The 24,113-nt window shown below is 42.8% G+C and overlaps 2 protein-coding genes across 2 annotated transcripts in view; both read left to right on the forward strand.

Annotated features, from left to right (window-relative positions):
• Nucleotides 1-9,317, forward strand: part of LOC115128653 (collagen alpha-2(VIII) chain-like) — a 113,805-nt gene extending 104,488 nt beyond the window's left edge. Inside the window, exon 3 of the mRNA XM_029658712.2 lies at nucleotides 3,363-9,317. Coding sequence (XP_029514572.1) covers nucleotides 3,363-5,269 — 1,907 coding nt within the window. The 3' untranslated portion in view covers nucleotides 5,270-9,317. The remainder of the gene's footprint in view (nucleotides 1-3,362) is intronic.
• A 2,230-nt stretch (nucleotides 9,318-11,547) lies between these two features.
• LOC115128654 (protein tyrosine phosphatase type IVA 2) overlaps nucleotides 11,548-24,113 on the forward strand; it is a 39,976-nt gene continuing 27,410 nt past the window's right edge. The window contains exon 1 of the mRNA XM_029658715.2: nucleotides 11,548-11,815. The gene's annotated coding sequence lies outside the window, so the exon portion shown is untranslated. The remainder of the gene's footprint in view (nucleotides 11,816-24,113) is intronic.

A 24,113-nucleotide genomic window follows, 5' to 3' on the forward strand; every position in this document is an offset into this window, starting at 1 on the left:
AAAAGCAGACCCAAACCATGATGCTGCCACCACCATGTTTGACAGTGGGGATGATGTTCAGGGTGATGAGCTGTGTTGCTTTTACACCAAACATAACGTTTTGCATGGTTGCCAAAAAGTTCAATTTTGGTTTCATCTGACCAGAGCACCTTCTTCCACATGTTTGGTGTGTCTCCCAGGTGGCTTGTGGCAAACTTTAAACGACACTTTTTATGGATCTTTAAGAAATGGCTTTCTTCTTGCCACTCTTCCATAAAGGCCAGATTTGTGCAATATACGACTGATTGTTGTCCTATGGACAGAGTCTCCCACCTCAGCTGTAGATCTCTGCAGTTCATCCAGAGTGATCATGGGCCTCTTGGCTGCATCTCTGATCAGTCTTCTCCTTGTATGAGCTGAAAGTTTAGAGGGACGGCCAGGTCTTGGTAGATTTTCAGTGGTCTGATACTCCTTCCATTTCAATATTATCGCTTGCACAGTGCTCCTTGGGATGTTTAAAGCTTGGGAAATCTTTTTGTATCCAAATCCGGCTTTAAACTTCTTCACAACAGTATCTCGGACCTGCCTGGTGTGTTCCTTGTTCTTCATGATGCTCTCTGCGCTTTTAACGGACCTCTGAGACTATCACAGTGCAGGTGCATTTATACGGAGACTTGATTACACACAGGTGGATTGTATTTATCATCATTAGTCATTTAGGTCAACATTGGATCATTCAGAGATCCTCACTGAACTTTGAAATATCCAATAAATGTTGTTCCACTTCATGATTGTGTCCCAGTTGTTGTTGATTCTTCACAAAAAAATACAGTTTTATATCTTTATGTTTGAAGCCTGAAATGTGGCAAAAGGTCGCAAAGTTCAAGGGGGCCGAATACTTTCGCAAGGCACTGTATGTATAGCCACTTTAACCATATCTACATGTACATACTACCTCAATCAGCCTGACTAACCAGTGTCTGTATGTAGCCTCGCTACTTTTATAGCCTCGCTACTGTATATAGCCTGTCTTTTTACTGTTGTTTTATTTCTTTACTTACCTATTGTTCACCTAATACCTTTTTTGCACTATTGGTTAGAGCATGTAAGTAAGCATTTCACTGTAAGGTCTACCTACACCTGTTGTATTCGGCGCACGTGACAAATACACTTTGATTTGGTTCGATCATGGGAAAACTAGCTACTCCAATATTCACCACCCTTTTTATTTTTTTATTTTTATTTTTATTTTACCTTTATTTAACTAGGCAAGTCAGTTATTAACAAATTCTTATTTTCAATGACGTGCCAGGAACAGTGGGTTAACTGCTTGTTCAGGGACAGATTGACAGATTTTTACCTTGTCAGCTCGGGGATTAAATCTTGCAACCTTTCGGTTACTAGTCCAACGCTCTAACCACTAGGCTACCTGCCAGCCCACTAAACGAAGACCTAACCTGGGTCCTGGACTGTCTCTAAAATCACTACATCATTGCCGTTCCTAAGCAAGCCTAACTAGACAATGACAAGAATTTGGCAGAGCGGATACACACTGCCACTCATGTACAGTAGAACCATACTTCATTTGATCCCCCTGTTGCAGGATAGCTTTCCTTCAATGCAGGACATGTAAAACTTGTAGTGTATTTGAGTTTTAAAAAGACTTCTGAAGTTTGTAATTTCCACTTAGAAATTTCAACTTCTACAACAATATCCATTAATTATAATCCACACAAAAATTCACATTTCTTGTTGCTGCAGGATCATAACATTGTATGATTTTTAATGAATTAATTTGCAAATTATGGTGGAAAATAAGTATTTGGTCACCTACAAACAATCAAGATTTCTGGCTCTCACAGACCTGTAACTTCTACTTTAAGAGGCTCCTCTGTCCTCCACTCGTTACCTGTATTAATGGCACCTGTTTGAACTTGTTATCAGTATAAAAGACACCTGTCCACAACATCAAACAGTCACACTCCAAACTCCACTATGGCCAAGACCAAAGAGCTGTCAAAGGACACCAGAAACAAAATTGTAGACCTGCACCAGGCTGGGAAGACTGAATCTGCAACAGGTAAGCAGCTTGGTTTGAAGAAATCAACTGTGGGAGCAATTATTAGGAAATGTAAGACATACAAGACCACTGATAATCTCCCTCGATCTGGGGCTCCACGCAAGATCTCACCCCGTGGAGTCAAAATGATTACAAGAACGGTGAGCAAAAATCCCAGAACCACAAGGGGGGACCTAGTGAATGACCTGCAGAGAGCTGGGACCAAAGTAACAAAGCCTACCATCAGTAACACACTACGCCGCCAGGGACTCAAATCCTGCAATGCCAGACGTGTTCCCCTGCTTAAGCCAGTACATGTCCAGGCCTGTCTGAAGTTTGCTAGAGAGCATTTGGATGATCCAGAAGAAGATTGGGAGAATGCCATATGGTCAGATGAAACCAAAATAGAAATTTTTGGTAAAAACTCAACTCGTCGTGTTTGGAGGACAAAGAATGCTGAGTTGCATCCAAAGAACACCATACCTACTGTGAAGCATGGGGGTGGAAACATCATGCTTTGGGGCTGTTTTTCTGAAAAGGGACCAGGACGACTGATCCGTGTAAAGGAAAGAATGAATGGGGCCATGTATCGTGAGATTTTGAGTGAAAACCTCCTTCCATCAGCAAGGGCATTGAAGATGAAACGTGGCTGGATCTTTCAGCATGACAATGATCCCAAACACACCACCCGGGCAACGAAGGAGTGGCTTCGTAAGAAGCATTTCAAGGTCCTGGAGTGGCCTAGCCAGTCTCCAGATCTCAACCCCATAGAAAATCTTTGGAGGGAGTTGAAAGTCCGTGTTGCCCAGCAACAGCTCCAAAACATCACTGCTCTAGAGGAGATCTGCATGGAGGAATGGGCCAAAATACCAGCAACAGTGTGTGAAAACCTTGTGAAGACTTACAGAAAACGTTTGACCTCTGTCATTGCCAACAAATGGTATATAACAAAGTATTGAGATAAACTTTTGTCATTGACCAAATACTTATTTTCCACCATAATTTGCAAATAAATTCATAAAAAATCCTACAGTGTGATTTTTTGGATTTTTTTTCTCATTTTGTCTTTCATACTTGAGGTGTACCTATGATGAAAATTACAGGCCTCTCTCATCTTTTTAAGTGGGAGAACTTGCACAATTGGTGGCTGACTAAATACTTTTTTGCCCCACTGTATGTGATCTGTTAAAAAAAAAAGTGGGAATATAGGGAATAGGGTATAATTTGGGATGCAACAACATATTTTTTGTTTGTGAATGATTTGAATGAATGATTTGAAAGGGGATGAGCAGGTAATCACAATGTCTTCCCTTTTCTCATACAGACATGCCACCCATGATGGACGTAAAGGGCGAGCCAGGGCCACAAGGAAAACCTGGACCCAGAGGCCCATCTGGTCCATCAGGACTTCCGGGAAAACCAGGACTGGGAAAACCAGGTTTCAATGGCCAGCCTGGCCCTCAAGGGCCTCCAGGCTTTCCCGGCATTGGGAAGCCTGGACTTCCAGGTCTCCCAGGAAAGGGGGGCATGAAGGGGATGCCCGGGAATAATGGTGAGGTTGGGCTCAGGGGTGAACCAGGTCCCAGAGGACTTCCAGGTCAACCAGGTCTCCCCGGGCCAGCTGGCCTGTCTCTGAATGGCAAACCGGGGCTTCCCGGCGGCAGGGGCCAACCTGGGTCTCGTGGAGAACCAGGACAGAAAGGTGGACCTGGAAATCCCGGGGAGCGTGGAATCAATGGGGAGAATGGCAATGGGAAGCCAGGGATACCAGGACCCAGGGGCCCCATCGGGCTTAGGGGCCTACCAGGGCCAGCTGGTAACCCGGGTGTGGGCAAACCAGGACTGAACGGGCTTCTTGGTCCATCTGGGCCTAAAGGGGATCAGGGGCTCCCAGGAGGAATAGGAGAGCCAGGTGAGGCCGGCAATCCAGGGCTGCAAGGCCAGGCAGGACCCATTGGATTGGGCAAGCCTGGAAATGATGGATTGCCTGGAGGACCAGGTCCACTTGGGCCTAAAGGTGAGCCAGGGCTGAGGGGTTCTCCAGGGTTTCCTGGAACTCCTGGCTATGGCAAGCCTGGTCTTTCTGGGCTGAAAGGAGACATAGGCCTTTCCGGGGGACCAGGGGTACCTGGGGATAAGGGTGAGCATGGGATTGAGGGGCAGCCAGGAGACATGGGTCCAGACGGACACCCAGGACCACCAGGACTACAGGGCCCCATGGGGCTCCCAGGAAAACACGGCATGCCCGGCCTGAAGGGAGAGTTGGGTCCCCAGGGTCATCCAGGTCTGCCAGGGTTCAGAGGGGATCAGGGTCCCGGTGGTCTGTCTGGAAAACCTGGCATTCCCGGAGACAAAGGCCCGCCGGGTCCTAATGGGGCTATCGGAAAACCAGGGCCCAAAGGTGAGGCAGGGCATATAGGCCTGCCAGGAAACCCAGGTCTTTTAGGCAATCCTGGACCAAAAGGGGAGTTTGGGTTTGTTGGGTCTCCAGGACCAAGAGGCCAGTCTGGTATCCCTGGTCTTCAGGGGCCTTCAGGGCCAATGGGGCCACAGGGTATCCCAGGTCTGAAGGGCGAATCTGGGCTGCCTGGTCTTCCAGGGCTGGGCATGCTTGGAGAAAAGGGAGTTCCTGGTCCTCAAGGTCCCCAAGGAAAACCAGGCAACTCTGGGCTTAACGGCAACCCAGGCCCACCTGGGCCACCCGGGCCCCCTGGCCCTGCAGGAAATGGCCAAACCATCGTGGCTGGGCCAACGGATACAGAGTTGGGTGGAGGCGAGGTACCAAACGGGAGGAACCCAAAACCACAGTTTGGCCGTGCAGAGCTCTCTGCCTCTCTGGCACCAGCTTTTACTGCCATCCTCACCACACCCTTCCCTCCCTCCGGGATGCCCATCAAGTTCGACAGGACCCTGTACAACGGGCAGAATGCCTACAACCCTGCCACCGGTATCTTCACCAGCCCCATGTCTGGCGTCTACTACTTTGCCTACCACATGCACGTAAAGGGACTCAATCTGTGGGTGGCGCTTTACAAAAACAATGTTCCCGCCACATACACCTACGACGAGTACAAGAAGGGCTACATGGACCAGGCGTCTGGTAGCGCAGTCCTTGAGCTGAAGGAGAACGACCAGGTGTGGATGCAGATGCCCTCGGACCAGGCTAACGGGCTCTACTCCACCGAATACATCCACTCGTCCTTCTCAGGGTTCCTGCTCTGTCCCACATAACGCCTTGCTAGTCAACTATCTCCTAGGGTAACCCCTAGTGTCCCTATATAATAACACCTGCAGCCATAACAGAATAACACCACCTGTAGAATGTTATCATCAACAACGACAGAAAAGACTCTGTGAACGAAAGACAGAAAGAGTTAAATAACAGGAGAAGGATACTTCATGCTGTGCTCTGTGTTTTTATCTCTTTCTTTCAAATGTCAGTTTTTTGGTTATTTTTTTGGTTGTTGCTTATATTATTATAATTATTGTTATAATTGTATTATTTTTATTTTGCCGTTGGCGTCAATATTGCTGTTGTTTATTGGATTCAGACTTTTAAGTGCCTTACATTGTAATGCGTAAGTAACAGTTATTAGACCTACCCATGTGACTGCATATCCTACTCAAATGCTCTGATCAGTAGGATGACATCGTCGGACCCTGGGGCTCCGATTGGTTCCCCTGGCTGCAGTCACTTCCTGCACAAAAACCTCCCATTTCCTCCCGTGTGCGTGTCCTCCATTCTATGTCAAGAGCTTGCTTATTTAAATAAATATTTCACATAAAGATGTACCATTACACATACAGTATGAACAGTGTATTCAATGAACAAAATGTTCACATTTTAAAAAATGTAAAAGACCTGCTATAGGGATCGATGGATCGTTGTTTATCAGTAAGCTCTGATGTTTTGACGGTCAACTCCCAGTTGTCTGTTGGGTGATAATTTCCTGGCTCTATAAGAGGCTTGTGCTGAACGGATTGGTGCTGATAATAGAAGCTGATGGTTTTGGATTGTGGCTATTACTTGATCAAAAATAAGTAATTGGTGTATCCAACTGATTCACACAAATCTCTCTTTGACAAAGCATCAATATACAAACCAGTAACCTAAAGAATTCTAAATATATAGGACACATTAAATAGACAACTGAATAAATCTATAAATAAATGTGTATGTTAATCATTATATTAATAAATAAATATGTGTCAGCTAATGGACAGAAAGAATAGGCCAAATGCATTAGGATCAATGCCATGTTTCCCTGCATCGATCCATCCTGTGGCTATTCCCATTAATCACGTGCACTGCAGATCCCTTTATTACATTCTCTATGCCACACATACAGTATACCACTGACATCACTGCTTTTTGTGTCCACTAACGCCAAGGCTGTGACCGAGCAATCAATGCCCTGGGGCCTTTCACATTAACATTTAGAGTGAATATTCTGAGCGAAAGCTCATGTGAAAAGCCTCATTCCGTCTACAAACTACAAATCTTTCAGCATTTCACCGATCGACAACTGGCTAGAGGCCATCCAACCTGTTTCTACAGAATAACCCTTTGAAGGTTCAGATCCAACCAAATGGGTGCATAGGGTGCAGTTCAAATGATCTCCTATATCTTACACAGCCCTCCCAGTATATGGTGCTATGGTGTTGAACTCATTGTGTTTATACGCGTACAGTAACAATTTCCAATCCACCGTAAACCTCACCATAACAAAGGTTAATCATTCATTTTCCATCTTTAGTTACTGTACATCGCCAACAAAAATGGTTTACCCATTGCTCAGTTTGATGGAACATCTGATAATGCCACAGGATATTCTTAGTCAATGTCTTCTGAATATGAAAGAGGGTGCACTTTCGGAAATCAGAATGCATGGATCTCCAAATGAATAAGTAAAGGGAGAGAGAGAGAGATAGAGAGAGAGTGAGAGAGAGAGAGAGAGAGAGAGAGAGAGAGGCCCGGTGGATGTGAAATCCTGATTGCATAACAGTTAACATGGCTCTGCTATTCTGGGAGAAACGGTGGGACAAAGGTGAGAATTGTGTTTGCCATGTGAGTTTTACTGGTGCTGTGTGGAATGAGGCTGTGGGGTGCGACTGATACACCCACCGTGTGAGTGTATCCGGCTGTATCTCTTCTCACTGTGTGTATGTGTCTGTCTGTTCTACACACACACTCAACTCGCATCTGTTAAAACTTCACCTGGGTGAATTATGAACTTCAGAGACCATGGACCATGGACAGTGCTTTCTGAGTCATTTGGGAGCATGCACTTCTAGTCAATATTCCACCAGTTTGAATTGAAGATTTGATCCGGTTCAAATAGGACGTGTGTGTCTTCATGGCGATTAAGTAAATGGCCTTCATAGCTTGGGAAATGTCACAACAGATGAGAGGAATTATGTTTGGTACAATTAGTGGGCTACATACCCACTGGCCACAGATGTAAATCAAAACTAGATGTTGAACTGACATTTGGTTGAGTTGTCAACTAATGTTAATTCAAAGTGAAACAATGTTGATTCAACCAGTTTTTGCCCAGTCATGCAAAGATGAGAAACGTACAATAGAGATGGGGGAAATGTATGCAAAGTAAAACGATTATATTGTTGGAAAAAACATGCTAGACTTTTAAAACAAGGGGTTATTGACTAACACTGGGCAGGTAAAAAAAATCATGAAGGTATTTTTGTGCATTAATTCTGTGAATTTGGTCGGCAAACTGATAGTAGACATGGGAGAATCTGGGACGGAATGAACGGGACAATATCGATCTTAAAGTCCTTCATCTTCCAGAAACCTTGGGCTCAAGGTTATATCATACAGTATATCACACTTCCTTATTGTAAATTCAATGTAGGGATTTCACATTGTATGTTTCAAGATTTAGAGATATTAAACACTTTTATAAATGGTGGGAATACAAAGTTTAGACTACCCTGATGATATTCATGGTGAAATGAGCAGAATGTTTAGTAGCACCCATCTCTTTTCCTTTGTCTAGATTTTGAGATCTGCAACAGTACAACTTTTTATCTAGTATTAATTTGAACTTATCAACACAACTTGGAGTATTTAGAGTACTAAATAGGTAGAAAACACTTAACAGAAAAAGGCTATGTCAATAACTAAATTTGGACAAAAATGCAGATAGAAGCTCTCAAATACCCAAGAGTTCACCCTTTATTCAGACTAGAACCTGAGGCCAATATTAAATCAAAATGGGTATGCAGCCCCCCCCCAAAAAAATATTTTAAATACAAAATAACACCATGCATGTTGGATTTTCGCTACAATTTTCTGCATATTAGACTAATCAAAACATACTGTATTGCTGTGCCTGAATAATTGTTCTAGACATCCTGGAGAAATGGTCATCGGTTTTGACTGAGTAGAACCTTGAGTCTCACAATCAGTATTTTAAATGTATGTAGGTCTAATGGAGGCACTTTCACTGGTCTGTTTGTGGCCCCTTTTCTCTCATCATTATCTGAACATACCTAAAGCAAAGTCTATGTGTCATTATTGTTGTGTGAGTCGACCAGACAATTTAAGGCTTGTTTTGGTTATGTACTGTATGCTGCCTTTTTATTGCCTCATTCTTTCAGACATTTGGAATGCTGTTTTGGAGTGGAGTGGCTAGACTATAACTCTCCTTTTTTATATTCTTTGTCATAGACAATGTCACTTGGTTGCAGAGTTTGCAGTGCGTGTGCAAAAACATTTTTCTCCCAATGTACTGCCTTGATTACAAACTGACTTGTTTTCTATTCAATGATAAAAAAAAATAAAATAAAAAAAATTGTTTCTACTTTAATAAGCCTTGCTTCGGTTTTAAGGGATATTTGTTTGTTGTAGTTTGGAGATAGATTATAAACGGTCATTCCCATTTGCACATGACATTAATGAAGATGTATTTATACATTTGTTATAATTTAACAGGAATGCCAAAACCGACCACCGAAGCATGGTAGAAATGGTATGTAACAGCATTGAATGAGTTAAGAGCATTTAGAACATGAAGTCAGCATTCTAGCATTGTTCGTGAAGGATTTTTTTTGTGATTTTTTGTTCATTTGTTGTGTAATGTACAATGTATCAACCTATAGGATTATTTGTCTTGTACATGGCTATTGTGTGCACTCTATGCAATAGAACTTGGGTATAAAATGCACTCTTTTAGCTAGATTTTTTTTGGTCTGCTTATACAAAATGTACAGTACTTGATTGTATTGATACCACGTCAATAAATACTTTCTTGTATATTCGTGTTGCTTTTTTTTCTAGATTCCATATCCATTTGAAACACATCACATTTGGTGACAGAGAGTATTAGTAGTGTAGGCTTACTGTATGGGCCTTAGTATAAAATCAAGGTATGAATCAACACAGACTGCTCACAGAACATTATGCACTATACAAATAACTATAGAAGTCACTCTGGATAATAAAGACTGTCTGCTAAATGAATATGCTGGGGCTCCACCTACCCATAGCCCTTTATTAGCATAGGCCTTGTTTTCTACAAAAACACACATCCATCACGCATGGGAAGCAAGAGCTACTACTGTTCACAGACACATCAGTTTGGCCAAACTTGGGTGGGCTATCAGCTGATTATAGCGAATGTAGATTATGTAAATCAGCTAGATCGCTGGTTAGCTAGTTAATTATGCTGTCCAAACAATCTATCTAGTCTTTACTTTTTGGGTTTGTTCTGTTGCTGACATAGAGAGCTTGAGACTGTAAGAATTTTTCTGCATTTTTGTCAATATGTAGTTATTGACTTGTCCTGTTAATGTTCTCTACCTATACTACCATTCAAAGGTTTAGGGTCATTTAGAAATGTCCTTGTTTTTGAGAGAAAAGCACATTTTTTGTCCATTAAAATAACATCAAATTGATCAGAAATACAGTGTAGACATTGTTAATGTTGTAAATGACTATTGCAGCTGGAAACAGTAGATTTTTTACAGAATATCTACATAGGCGTACAGAGGCCCATTATCAGCAACCATCACCCCTGTGTTCTAATGGCACATTGTGTTTGCTAATCCAAGTTTATCATTTTAAAGGCTAATTGATCATTAGAAAACCATTTTACAATTACGTTAGCACAGCTGAAAACTGTTGGACTGACTAAAGAAGCAATAAAACTGGCCTTCTTTAGGCTAGTTGAGTGTCTGGAGCATCAGCATTTGTGGGTTCAATTACAAGCTCCAGAAACATAACTTTCTTCTGAAACTCATCAGGCTATTCTTGTTCTGAGAAATGAAGGCTATTCCATGTGAGAAATTGCCAAGAAACTGAAGATATTGTATAACGCTGTGTACTACTCCCTTCACAGAACAGTGCAAACGGGCTCTAACCGCAATAGAAAGAGGAGTGGGAGGCCCAGTGCATAACTGAGCAAGAGGACAAGTACATCTAGTTTGAGAAACAGACGCCACACAAGTCCTCAACTGGCAGCTTCATTAAATAGTACCCGCAAAACACCAGTCTCAACATCAACAGTGAAGAGGGGACTCCAGGATGCTGGCCTTCTAGGCAGAGTTGCAAAGAAAAGGCCATATCTCAGACTGGCCAATAAAAATAAAAGATTAAGGTGGGCAAAATAACAGAGACACTGGACAGAGGAACTCTGCCTAGAAGGCCAGCACCCTGCAGTCGCCTCTTCATTGTTGCTATTGAGACTGGTGCGAATGTGCATGTGCTAATTTAATCTCCGTTTACGGTGGCATACGTCTCCAAATACTAATTCAAAAGTATGGATTTGCCCCAAAAAAGAAAGTCATGCAACAACAGTCGACAAACTTAGGTAGGCCTACACGGTAGTTGTTTAAGAATGTAAATTTTTTAAGTATAGACCGCATAGCCACTCGAAAGAGTTGGAGGTTCATTTCAAAAACTCTAGATGGCGCTCAACTCCGTGGAGTTACAAGCAGGCGGACATCTTTTAATGACATTAACAATGTCCTGTTCAATGTGATGTTAGTTTCTCATAAGAATCCCCATAATAAAGGGACAGTTCAATCAACCACTAGGGGGAGTGTATGTCCCACTATGAGAAAGTGGACCAAAAGAGAGGATATTTAAATTATTACACATAGAGTTACTATTAGATGTTCTCTATTCATAACATGACGGTATATTTTTAATGGATGAGGTCAGTAAGCTATATGGGCACACATGTCTGTGTCAGATCCTTTTATATAGCCAATCACACAAAACAAGCGATTTACCTCATCCATTTAATGTTTGTTATATTATAACATGGGTGGACGTAGAATACAGACTTGTAATCACTGGTGACCTGGCTGGGGTTCGGTCATCCAACTAGGTGGACCAAAATGACTCACCACCTCGTGAGTCGTATTGCTCATCACTTCGTGGTTGGTGATGATGAAAGGATAAACAATCCATCCACTTACAAATTTAAGCCGACTGTCTACTGCCCAACCTGAAATAAACATAATAACCTCTCGAGGACTCCAATGTAATATATGCAAAAATAGCACATTTTATACGTTATTGTTGTTCTAATTTATTTCAAAATCACCCCTCGGTAGAGCTCAGCTGTCATCCCTGGTCTTCTTGCGTGGCAGTGACGCTAACGAGACTACCACCTTGAAAGTCCTCCCAACAGTTCTGAGAGAACGCCACTTTTGAAGAGGAACAAGAAAGAGATCTGACAGCAGTTACTGCCCTCCATCCACATTCTCCGGTATAGTCACGGGATTTCAATGTTCAACCTGCTCTTTGTAAGTAAAAACATACTTTATAACGACTTGTTCGTATCGTTATACATTATGACAAAAATATATTTCTGGACAGTTCGCGGGTCAATCTTCTTGGGAAGACAGTAGCTAGCATTAGCCTGCTAACACGGGGATATGGCAGCCATTGGCTCAGCTCCTAACTAGCTAAATAACATTCGGCGAAACTGCCGAGTTGGAGAACGACATCTACGAATAATGTTGGCAAAATACCAAGGTCTGTCAAGTTAAACAAATAATGTATAGAGAACTAGTAATTTCATAGTGAACATGTTACGAACCTCGTTAGCCAGCCAGCTGTCCGTTTCCTGTGTACAACTAGGTAAAGTAAGGGAGCAAGCAAGCTAACCACGCCAATGAACGAACAATACAGTATATTTTATGTTACTATAAAGCAGTACGGTGATGTTATTTCATCTAGCTAAGCCAAGTTAGTCGTTGATAAACAAGGTGTTGTTTAGCCTCTGATAGCTTTATGTTCGCGTTTGTTTACGTTAAACGTTAGTTACACTAACAATAGCTAACACATTTTTCTCCAATCTAGCCAGCTAATATTTACTCGTTTGACCCACAATACAGCCCAGTGTAAACCATTTTATTTTCTGAACTGCCTTGCTTGCAGTCGGCTAGTTAAAGTTAGCATAACGTTAGCAGGGTAGATGCATATAACGTTAGCTTGATGGAGAACGGGGCTGGTTAACGTTGGTTAAGGTTACACACAGCGGCCTATTTTACAAGACATGCGGATCCGTTTCTTGTGTCAGTGTACTCTTTTGTCTTCGATATGAATTAGCCGACCAAGAAAGCTTGTTAACCAACACAATTTACATGCTTGCTAATTGCTAGCCCGCTGTATTGTAATTTGAACCTGGCTTCTTCCTGCACTTGTTCCTGTTCTCATGAATCTAACTAAGGTTAGCCTGGCTACACAGTGTTGTACTGTAAACGTTGGTGTCTGGATTGGATGTCCAGCGTTTGGTTCGGTCCAACCGTTAGCTACAGACGTTGATGTAACAAGATAACGTTACCCAAATGAACATGTCTCCTGTTGCCAAGGCCTCACACACCCAGCCGAGCGAACGGCATCAATGTCATGTGGAATCGAGATTGGATGCGAAGGTAAACTGCAAAAGCTGTCGAATTTGATAACCAGGGTGGCTAAATCGAGTAACTGATGCCTTTTGAGTCATAGTTGTATTGGTCCAGGGTGCACGCATCACATTGGTCTTGAGTGCACGGTTCTTCTCGGAAGAGGGGGTCATGTCTTGCTAGCGAGTTTCCACTCACGCCAAAGCAATTTATGTAATACTCTTTGGTTTCTGAAACACTCAATCAACAAGTCAGAGACTAGTGAATTTGAGGAAATGCATTTAGGGAGGAAGTTGACTTGAACATATATGACTATCTAGCATCACATCAGCCATTCATGCCCCAGTCTCTTCTTTGTCAAGGTGTTTTGGTCGGTCTATTTGACGAGTGAGCGACTGACTACTACTAGCTACCATTTCTTGTGGGGTGGAAATGGGTTTTGTCTAGAAGGGATACATACATACTTTATAAAAGTTTACTTTTGGTAGCAGGTTAATGAACACTTAAGCAGGAGATAATGATAATTAGGTTAATCTTAGGAAAAGGGTTAGGGTTAGCAAAAAAAACATGACATTAATTTGACAAAAGCTGTATCCAAGCTATACATGACCTTGGAAAGGTGAATGGCCCATGGCAGCTAACTCCCACTCACTCAATGTGGGCGGATCAGTCAAAGAGTAACTAGAGTAACAGGTAAGCTTACTCATTCCTGCTTATGAGTCATAACAAGGTGACCTATTTAGCCATGAACTTGTCAAGTGTAAAGTAACCATATGTATAGATCTCTCTGAGATATCACTGGGTACAAGACCTGCTTTGTTTTTTTTACTGAACATTGCTTTGACTAATTATTAAAATAGGCCTTAGAATCAAATATATCAGAAACAATATCAATTCACTGACTGGTTCCTGTAGGTCATTGTTAGCTTCTTTATTCCTGGTCATTGTTAGCTTCTTTATTCCTTCAAGCATGTTTCGTGTTGAAAGTAGTTCACTGTTAACACTGATCTGCTTTATAATAAAGTTAATTGAGGTTTGAGCCTGGAGCCAGGTGCCTGCTCTGGAAATAACCCTGCTCAGCCAGCCCACATGTTTACAGCCTGAAGCCAAGGATGACTCCTAGCCTTTGACAGCCAGGCAGGGAGGCCCTCATTCACCAGATTCCATGCTGGTGTCACAGCCAACTCCCGGCGTCTGTAATATGTCCCCTGCTGTATATGCTTTGGATAGAGGTTGGCCTCGGTGCGTCCATGCAAAAGAGACTGTGGTCTCAGCATGACTTCCCGCTCAAATAAAGGTAAAATAAAAAATCCCAAATCAAAGGCATCCTGGCCTATTCCCTACATTGTAAAAACATTTTGACACCCTTTTGAGAGCCACTGGTCTAGGATCATCTCACCTGCCCAAAATCTTTGTTTACACAAGCTGCGACTGAATTGTCTGTTTTGAACACAGATAGTCAAGTCTTCTCAATGCTGGATGGTACTAGACATTGCTGTCGTTCATGGTCATTTTGTGTACATTACTATTTGACCGTACAGTTGTAGCCATAATTGCAGCTTTTATTGTCAAAGTGAGTGTCTTTTGTATGGGAAAATCTGTTGGGTGGCGTATGTGACACATTTGGCACTTCACTAGATGGTGTGACATTTCACACTCAGAAGATGGGTCCTCTATATTATCTGCATAAAGGAAGACGAGCGTGACAACAGGGGAAGTCGTCAGCCTTGGTTACCGTAACTGAGAAACCTGAGACTAGTACAGTAACATGAGGCTAGGCAAGGGTCACTGGGGGGGCAGGAGCTGTCTGTGTAGCTGGCATCAGGCCCGGTTTGACCACTGGGTGCCTGTGTCTGTTGAAAGGTGTGGTTGATGAGCTAATGTGTTCTAGTCCAACTGGTGTAAAATATTATTTAAATGTCTTCATACCCCTGGGGCTCTGACTGGAGTGATGGAGAGAGATCACTAACCTCTGGTTTGGTGTGTTGGGGGGAGGAGAGGATGCTGTGCACTCACTGCCCCTTGAAAGCCATTGCTCTCTCCCCTATGACATCCTAATCATAACTATTAATTAGATATGTTAACAATATCTACATATCTGACCCTGTATCAGTAGTTACTGTTTCCCTACACCCCTTTGACACTGGGTATTATTCCTCTGTTATTGGCACTGTTTGTTGTTTATGACCCCGGTTATAAAGGGCATGGAGAGCTAGCCAGCACTGACACCTCTTCTGGATGCTGCTCCTACCTGCTTGTATAGGAATACAGGATCTTCTATTGTGATAGTGTTTACAGCAACCATCTCCCCAGTTAGACAGAATCTGGTTAAAAAAACATCATACCACTCAGTAGGTAGTCTATTGTGTGCTGTCTGGCAATGGTGTTGACACATTTTGTGGACACTGGTCTAGAACCTGTGGTGATAAAATGCAGTGACTGTGTTTTAGAACAAGCCGGGTTGCTTAGACGTGGCTTTCGCTTCCATTCTCTTGTATTCAACCAGCTTATTAAAAAGCATGAGTTGTGTGGTTCCTCACAGCCTCTGGCCACAGACCATGTGCACTGACTCACTGAGGAGCAGACCTGGAGCCTGTCGGAGTAGTAGGATGATGAAAGTAATCTCCAGGAAACTGATCTAAGGTCCGTTTCTTCCTTTTTACCACCTTAAAAACCACGTTGGGGTCTGGAAGCTAAGCTGATCCTAGATATTTTAAGTAAGCCTTGTCTAAGGCAGAATTGCCCATAGGGGGCCTCCCGGGTGGCGCAGTGGTTAAGGGCGCTGTACTCCAGCTATGCCACCAGAGACTCTGGGTTCGCGCCCAGGCTCTGTCGTGGGGTGACGCACAATTGGCCTAGCGTCGTCCGGGTTAGGGAGGGGTTGGCCGGTAGGGATATTCTTGTCTCATCGCGCACCAGCGACTCCTGTGGCGGGCCGGGCACAGTGCGCGCTAACCAAGGTTGCCAGGTGCACGGTGTTTCCTCCGACACATTGGTGCGGCTGGCTTCCGGGTTGGATGCGCGCTGTTTTAAGGGTTGTGTATCGGAGGACACATGACTTTCAACCTTCGTCTCCCCCGAGTCCGTACGGGAGTTGTAGCGATGAGACAAGATAGTAGCTACTAAAAACAATTGGATACGACGAAATTGGGGAGAAATGGGGTAAAAGGAAAAAAAGAATTGCCCATAGGGCAGGAGCATATCTCCTGTTTCTCAAGTGAGAGGCTGCTTGATGTGCAAGTACTCCCACTGGACTGTATGCTAAGTTTTAGATCTGTGCCTACAAGCAACTTCTACCCACAATGAGCTTCTTTCTCTTCTCTATCCTTGCACCTTCTGGCGCTACGCCTCCTGCTTGTCACGTGTAAATATTTCAAAGGATCACTGCTGCTCCTCTGTGATCTCTTCTTGAGGGACAGGAGCTGGCCCTGTTGGAACTCCTTTCTGTCACCTCCCTGGAGATACCCGCCTGTCGTTATGGCAACAGGTATTCGTTATTCTGTCTGTCTGGAGTCTTCGGTCCTCAGGTTGGGATTGCCTGGGCTAGGCCAATCGCTAATGCTTTGCCTGGCCATGGATGAATGACTTGATTAGAGAGTTAGCTCAAGGCTGCTTTCTCAAGGTGATTGGTCTTATAGGATTTTCATGCATAATATACAGTACCAGTCAAAAGTTTGGGGACACCTACTCATTCAAGGGTTTTTCTTTATTTGTAGAATAATAGTGAAGACATCAAAACTATGAAATAACACATGCAATCATGTATTATACAAAAGTGTTAACTTCTCTGGGATATGTGGGGCGGTAGCGTCCTACCTCGCCAACAGCCAGTGTAATTGCAGGGCGCCATATTCAAAACAACAGAAATCTCCTAATTAAAATCCCTCTAACATACAAGTATTATACACTATTTTAAAGAAACTTCTCACAGTGTCTGATTTCAAAAAGCTTTACGGCGAAAGCACACCTTGCGATTTTGTTTTTTTAACCTTTATTTAACTAGGCAAGTTCAGAACAAATTCTTATTTTCAATGACGGCCTAAGAACAGTGGGTTAACTGCCTGTTCACGGGCAGAACGAGAGATTTTTACCTTGTCAGCTTGGGGATTTGAACTTGCAACCCTTCAGTTACTAGTCCAATGCTCTAACCACTAGGCTACCCTGCAGCCTCTGTTAGGTCAGCGCCTAGCCACAGAAAAACATACAGCCATTTTCCAAAGAAGGAGAGGTATCACAAAAGACAGAAATAGTGTTAAAATGAATCACTAACCTTTGATGATCTTCACCGGATGGCACTCTCAGGACTCCATGTTAGACAATAAATGTGTGTTTTGTTCGATAAAGTTAATCTTTATGTCCAATAACCTCATTTGAAATTGGTGCGTTATGTTCAGAAATGGATTGTCTCAAACAAACATCCGGTGAAAGTGCAGAGAGCCACATCAAATTACAGAAATACTTATAAACATTGATGAAAGATACAAGTGTTAAACACACAATTAACGATAAACTTCTCCTTAATGCAGCCGCTGTGTCAGATTTAAAAAAAGATTTACGGTAAAAGCACACCATGCAATTATGTTAGGTCAGCGCCTAGCCACAGAAAAACATACAGCCATTTTCCAACCAAGAGAGGTGTCACAAAACTCAGAAATAGTGTTATAAATATTCACTTACCTTTGATCTTCATTGCAATGCACTCCCAAGAATCCCAGTTCCACAATACATGTTTGTTTTGTTCGATAAAGTCCATAATTTATGTCCAAATACCTCCTTTTTTGTTCGCGTTTAGTTCACAAATCCAAATTCACAAGGCGCAGGCACTTAGTTCAGACAAGTCAAAACGGTTAAATTACAGTTCGTAGAAACATGTCAAACGATGTATATAATCAATCTTTCGGATGTTTTTATTAGAAATCTAAAATAAAATTCCAACCGGACAATTCCTTTGTCTTTAGAAATTAAAAGGAACGGAGCTCGCTCTCACGGCCACGACTTCGCTCATGGCATTCTGCCAGAACCCTGGTTCAAACTGCTCTAATTTGCTCCCCCTTCATAGTAGAAGCCTGAAACAAGGTTCTAAAGACTGTTGACATCTAGTGGAAGCTGTAGGAAGTACAATATGACCCCATAGACACTGTATATTGGATAGGCAATCCATTGAAAAACTACAAACCTCAGATTTCCCACTTCCTGGTTGGATTTTTTTCTCAGGTTTTTGCCTGCCATATGAGTTCTGTTATACTCACAGACATCATTCAAACAGTTTTCTATCCAAATATACTAATTATATGCATATTCTAGCTTTTGGGCCTGAGTAGTAGGCAGTTTACTCTGGGCATGTTATTCATCCAAACTACGCAATACTGCCCCCCAGTCCCAAAGAAGTTAAACTAATCTAAATATATTTTAAAGTAGGCACCCTTTGCCTGGATGACAGCTTTGCACGCTCTTGGCATTCTCTCAACCAGATTCACCTGGAATGCTTTTCCAAAAGTCTTGAAGCAGTTCCCACATGCTGAGCACATGTTGGCTGATTTTCCTTGACTCTGCAGTCCAACACAAACAATCACAATTGGGTTGAGGTGGGGTGATTGTGGAGGCCAGGTCATCTGATGCAGCTCTCCATCACTCTCCTTGGTCAAATAACCCTTACACAGCCTGGAAGTGTGTTGTGTCATTGTCCTGTTGATAAACAAATGATAGTCCCACTAAGCACAACCCAGATGGGATGGCGTACCACTGCAGAATGCTGTGGTAGCCATGCTGGTTAAGTGTGCCTTGAATTCTGAATAAATTGCAGTGTCACCAGCAAAGCACCCCCACACCACCACCTCCATGCTTCACCTTGGGAACCACACATGCGAAGATCATCCGTGCACCTACTCTGTGTCTCACAAAGACACAGAGGTTGGAACCAAAAATCTCACATTTGGGCTCATCAGACCGAAGGGCAGATTTCCACCAGTCTAATCATGTCCATTGCTCGTGTTTCTTGGCCCAAGCAAGTCTCTTCTTATTGGCGTTCTTTAGTGGTGGTTTCTTTGCAGCAATTCAACCATGAAGGCCTGATTTCATGCAGTCTCCTCTGAACAGTTGATGTTGAGATGTGTCTGTTACTTGAACTCTGTGAAGCATTTATTTGGGCTGCAATTTCTAAGGCTGGTCACTCTTGTGAATTTTACCTATGCAGCAGAGTTAACTCTGGGTCTTCCATTCCAGTGGCGGTCCTCATGAGAGCTAGTTTAATCATATCACTTGATTGATTTTTGCACCTGCACTTGAAGCAACTGTCAAAGTTCTTGAAATGTTCTGGATTGACTGACCTTCATGTCTTAAAATAATGGACTGTCATTTCTTTATTTGAGCTGTTCTTGCCATAAATCAAATGATAATGACTTTGTCTTTTACCTAATAGGGCTATCTTCTGTATACCAACCCTACCTTGTCACAACACAACTGATTGGCTCAAACACATTAAATTCCACAAATTAACTTTAACCTCTTGCTTCTACTCGGGACGCTTGCGTCTCAACTAGAGCTCTGGAAATGCAAATGCAAATGCGCTATGCTAAATGCTAATAGTATTAGTTAAAACTCAAACGTTCATTAAAATACACATGCAGGGTATTGAATTAAAGCTACACTCGTTGTGAATCCAGGCAACAAGTCAGATTTTTAAAATGCTTTTCGGCGAAAGCATGAGAAGCTATTATCTGATAGCATGTAACAATACACTACAACACAAAAGACCCGCAGGGGATGTAAACAAAATAATTAGCATATTCGGCGCTACACAAACCGCACAATAAAATAGAAAACATTCATTACCTTTCACCATCTTCTTTGTTGGCACTCCTAGATGTCCCATAAACACTATTGGGTCTTTTTTTCGATTAAATCGGTCCATATATAGCCTAGATATCGTTATATGTAGACTGTGTGATAAACGAAAAAAAACAGCGTTTCATAACGTAACGTCATTTTTTTAAATTCAAAAAGTCGACGATAAACTTTCACAAAACACTTCGAAATACTTTTGTAATGCAACTTTAGGTATTAGTAAACGTTAATAAGCGATAAAATTCATCAGGAGGCGATGTAAAAATCATTAGCTGTCCGTCTGGAAAAATGTCAGGCTAGAAACTCAACCAAAATATCCGGTCCTAGACCTGAAGAAATGCACTGCCTTGCATGTGTTTGACCAAGAAAAAACTCGTAGGCAAATGACAAGACTCTAGACACCGTGTGGAAGCTGTAGGTACTGCAACCTCAGCCAATTAATTGTGGTTCACCTTTATCAATGGGTTCAAGTAGCGCAGCAATATATTTTTCCATTTTCAGTGATCAGTTTTTCCTGTGCTTTTCGATGTAAATGCCGTTCTGGTAAAGCCACAGCAGTGATTTAACCAGTTTTATAAACGTCTGAGTGTTTTCTATCCACACAGACTAAGCAAATGCATATACTATATTCCTGGCATGAGTAGCAGGGCGCTGAAATGTTGCGCAATTTTTAACAGAATGTTCAAAAAGGTAGAGGGTAGAAGCAAGAGGTTAAACAAGGCACACCTGTTAATTGAAATGCATTCCAGGTGACTACCTCATGAAGCTGGTTGAGAGAATGCCAAGAGTGTGCAAAGCTGTCATAAAGCAAATTGTTGCTTCTTTGAAGAATCTCAAATACTTTGGGTTACTCTATGATTCTATGTGTTATTTCATACTTTTGATGTCTTCACTATTAAACTACAATGTAAAATTTAGTACAAATAAAGAAACCCTGAAGTGAGTAGGTGTGTCAACCTTTGACTGGTACTGTAGTTATGGTGAATCTTGGTGGTGGGAACCTAATTTAGGGTTGTCACAATACCAGTATTCTGATACTCTGCGGTGTCGTGGCAAGGAAACAAAATATGAAGCGCATTCATTTCTTGAGAAAAACAGTCCTAATGTTAGAAACAAACAGCATTATGTTGTCACATTTTGTTTAATTTTCAAGCTGGGTTCCTGACCCTAGTTCGATTCCAGGCTGCATCATAACTGGCCATGATCGGGAGTCCCATAGGGCGGAGCACAATTGGCCCAGCGTCATCCGAGTTTGACCGGGGTAGGCCGTCATTGTAAATAAGAATTTGTTCTTAACTGACTTGCCTAGTTAAATAAAGGTTAAAAAAACAAAACTCCACAGGTTTGTATTGGCAACGATTTTGCACATGTGCCCATGAATGTGTTCCTAGAGGAATAGCTTTGTTTATTTTATGTCTCCCTCCATGTTAACATTAAATCCTTTGGTCTAATGTGGTTATGACAATTTGTTCCAATGTTGCTTTTCCACTGAGACTTACCCCCACCAGTAGGCTTCTAATGTTATTGTGCTTCCATCAGGAGTGTGACACTGAAGACTTGTGGTGAGCAGAATCAACAGTATGTGCATCAATCAGATTTTTCAATGCCGATACCGATTTTTATTGGAGGACCAAAAAAGCCGATACTGATTAATCGGCCGATTTTTAAAACTCAAAAAATAGAATATAAATAATAATAATTATAATGAAAAAATAAAATAAAATGTTATAATGACAATTACAACTACTGAATGAACACTTATTATAATACATCAATAAAATCAATTTACCCTCAAGTAAATAATGAAACATGTTCAATTTGGTTTAAATAATGCAAAAACAAAGTGTTGGAGAAGAAAGTAAAAGTGCAATATGTGCCATGTAAGAAAGCTAACGTTTCAGTTCCTTGCTCAGAACATGAGAACATATGAAAGCTGGTGGTTCCTTTTAACATGAGTCTTCAATATTCCCAGGTAAGAAGTTTTAGGTTGTAGTTATTATAGGACTGTTTCCCTCTATACCATTTGTATTTCATATACCTTTGACTATTGGATGTTCTTATAGGTACTTTAGTATTGCCAGCCTAATCTCGGGAGTTGATAGGCTTGAAGTCATAAACAGCGCAATGCTTGAAGCTGCTGGCAAACGCAATAAAGTGCTGTTTGAATGAATCATTACGAGCCTGCTACTGCCTACCACTGCACAGTCAGACTGCTCTATCAAATCATAGACTTAATTATAGTATAATAACACACAGAAATATGAGCTGTAGGTCATTAATATGGTCGAATCCGGAAACTATCATCTCGAAAACAAAACATTTATTCTTTCAGTGAAATATGGAACCGTTCCGTATTTTATCTAACGGGTGGCATCCATAAGTCTAAATATTCCTGTTACATTGCACAACCTTCAATGTTATGTCATAATTACGTAAAATTCTGGCAAATTAGTTCGCAACGAGCCAGGCGGCCCAAACTGTTGCATATACCCTGACTCTGCGTGCAATGAACAAATGCAAGAGAAGTGACAATTTTCCTAGTTTAATATTGCCTGCTAACCTGGATTTATTTTAACTAAATATGTAGGTTTAAAAATATATACTTCTGTGTATTGATTTTAAGAAAAGGCATCTAACCTGGAGCCAAGGCAAGGCCCTAGGAACTTTTCAGCTGGGGACTTTGGAGACTCATGTTAAAAGGAACCACCAGCTTTCATATTTTCTCATGTTCTGAGCAAGAAACTGAAACGTTAATGTATATATATATATATTTTTTTTTTAATCGGCCGATTAATCGGCAACGGCTTTTTTTGGTCCTCCAATAATCTGTGTCGGCGTTGAAAAATCATAGTCGGTCGACCTCTAATCTTGCTTTTGTAAACGCAGATCCAAAATGCTTCTGCTCTGCATCAGACAAATTGTGTACTTCAGTTGAGCTTTTCCACTCGGATGTGAAGTCATACCAATCCTATTGAAAGGCCCAACACATTCTTTCAGCCTGTGTAGGACAGGACAGGGGACCTGGGCTGTAATTTCTGAGGCTGGTCACTCTAATGAACTTTTCCTTTGCAGCAGAGGTAACTCTGGGTCCCTCCATTCCCGTGGCAGTCCAAATGTTATTTGAAATTGTTACAAATACTTTTTTAGCTGGGCTTGATTGAGTTTGCCTTACACAATGGAACCAATGGAGAAGTCCCAAAAGAGCAAACACAATCCACCTAGCACTCCCAGACAGTAAAGCAAACACTCAAAGCATTGGAAAGATTTGAAACCGTTTTTGAATCCAGGTCTGCAGGGCAGGTGTTGGGTGATCTACCTTCCCCTCCACCTTTGTCTGGCCAAGGCTTGTTAGGTGGCTTGGCCTAAGGATGCTGGCCACTTTGACAACTGTGTTACTTGTGCCTCTTTCACCTTTTCACTCCCCCTTTCAGTCACTGGGTGGGTGGGGTGGTTTTCACTCCCCCTTTCAGTCACTGGGTGGGTGGGGTGGTTTTCACTCCCCCTTTCAGTCACTGGGGGGGTGGGGTGGTTTCTACTCCCCCCTTCAGTCACTGGGGGGCTGGGGTGGTTTCTACTCCCCCTTCAGTCACTGGGGGCTGGGGTGGTTTCTAATCCCCCTTCAGTCACTGGGGGCTGGGGTGGTTTCTACTCCCCCTTCAGTCACTGGGGGCTGGGGTGGTTTCTAATCCCCCTTCAGTCACTGGGGGCTGGGGTGGTTTCTACTCCCCCTTTAGTCACTGGGGGCTGGGGTGGTTTCTACTCCCCCTTCAGTCACTGGGGGGCTGGGGTGGTTTCTACTCCCCCTTCAGTCACTGGGGGCTGGGGTGGTACTCCCCCTTTCACTACTCCCCCTTCAGTCACTGGGGGCTGGGGTGGTTTTCACTCCCCCTTCAGTCACTGGGGGCTGGGGTGGTTTCTACTCCCCCTTCAGTCACTGGGGGCTGGGGTGGTTTCTACTCCCCCTTCAGTCACTGGGGGGCTGGGGTGGTTTCTACTCCCCCTTCAGTCACTGGGGGCTGGGGTGGTTTCTACTCCCCCCTTCAGTCACTGGGGGGCTGGGGTGGTTTCTAATCCCCCTTCAGTCACTGGGGGCTGGGGTGGTTTCTACTCCCCCTTTAGTCACTGGGGGCTGGGGTGGTTTCTACTCCCCCCTTCAGTCACTGGGGGGCTGGGGTGGTTTCTACTCCCCCCTTCAGTCACTGGGGGGCTGGGGTGGTTTTCACTCCCCCCTTCAGTCACTGGGGGGCTGGGGTGGTTTCTACTCCCCCCTTCAGTCACTGGGGGGCTGGGGTGGTTTTCATCGTGGGTTACTGAAGAACCCGGACTGAAACTCTGTGGTGTTTCTGCTCAG

This window comes from Oncorhynchus nerka, linkage group LG4, assembly GCF_034236695.1.
Source record: "Oncorhynchus nerka isolate Pitt River linkage group LG4, Oner_Uvic_2.0, whole genome shotgun sequence".
Taxonomy (NCBI): domain Eukaryota; kingdom Metazoa; phylum Chordata; class Actinopteri; order Salmoniformes; family Salmonidae; genus Oncorhynchus; species Oncorhynchus nerka.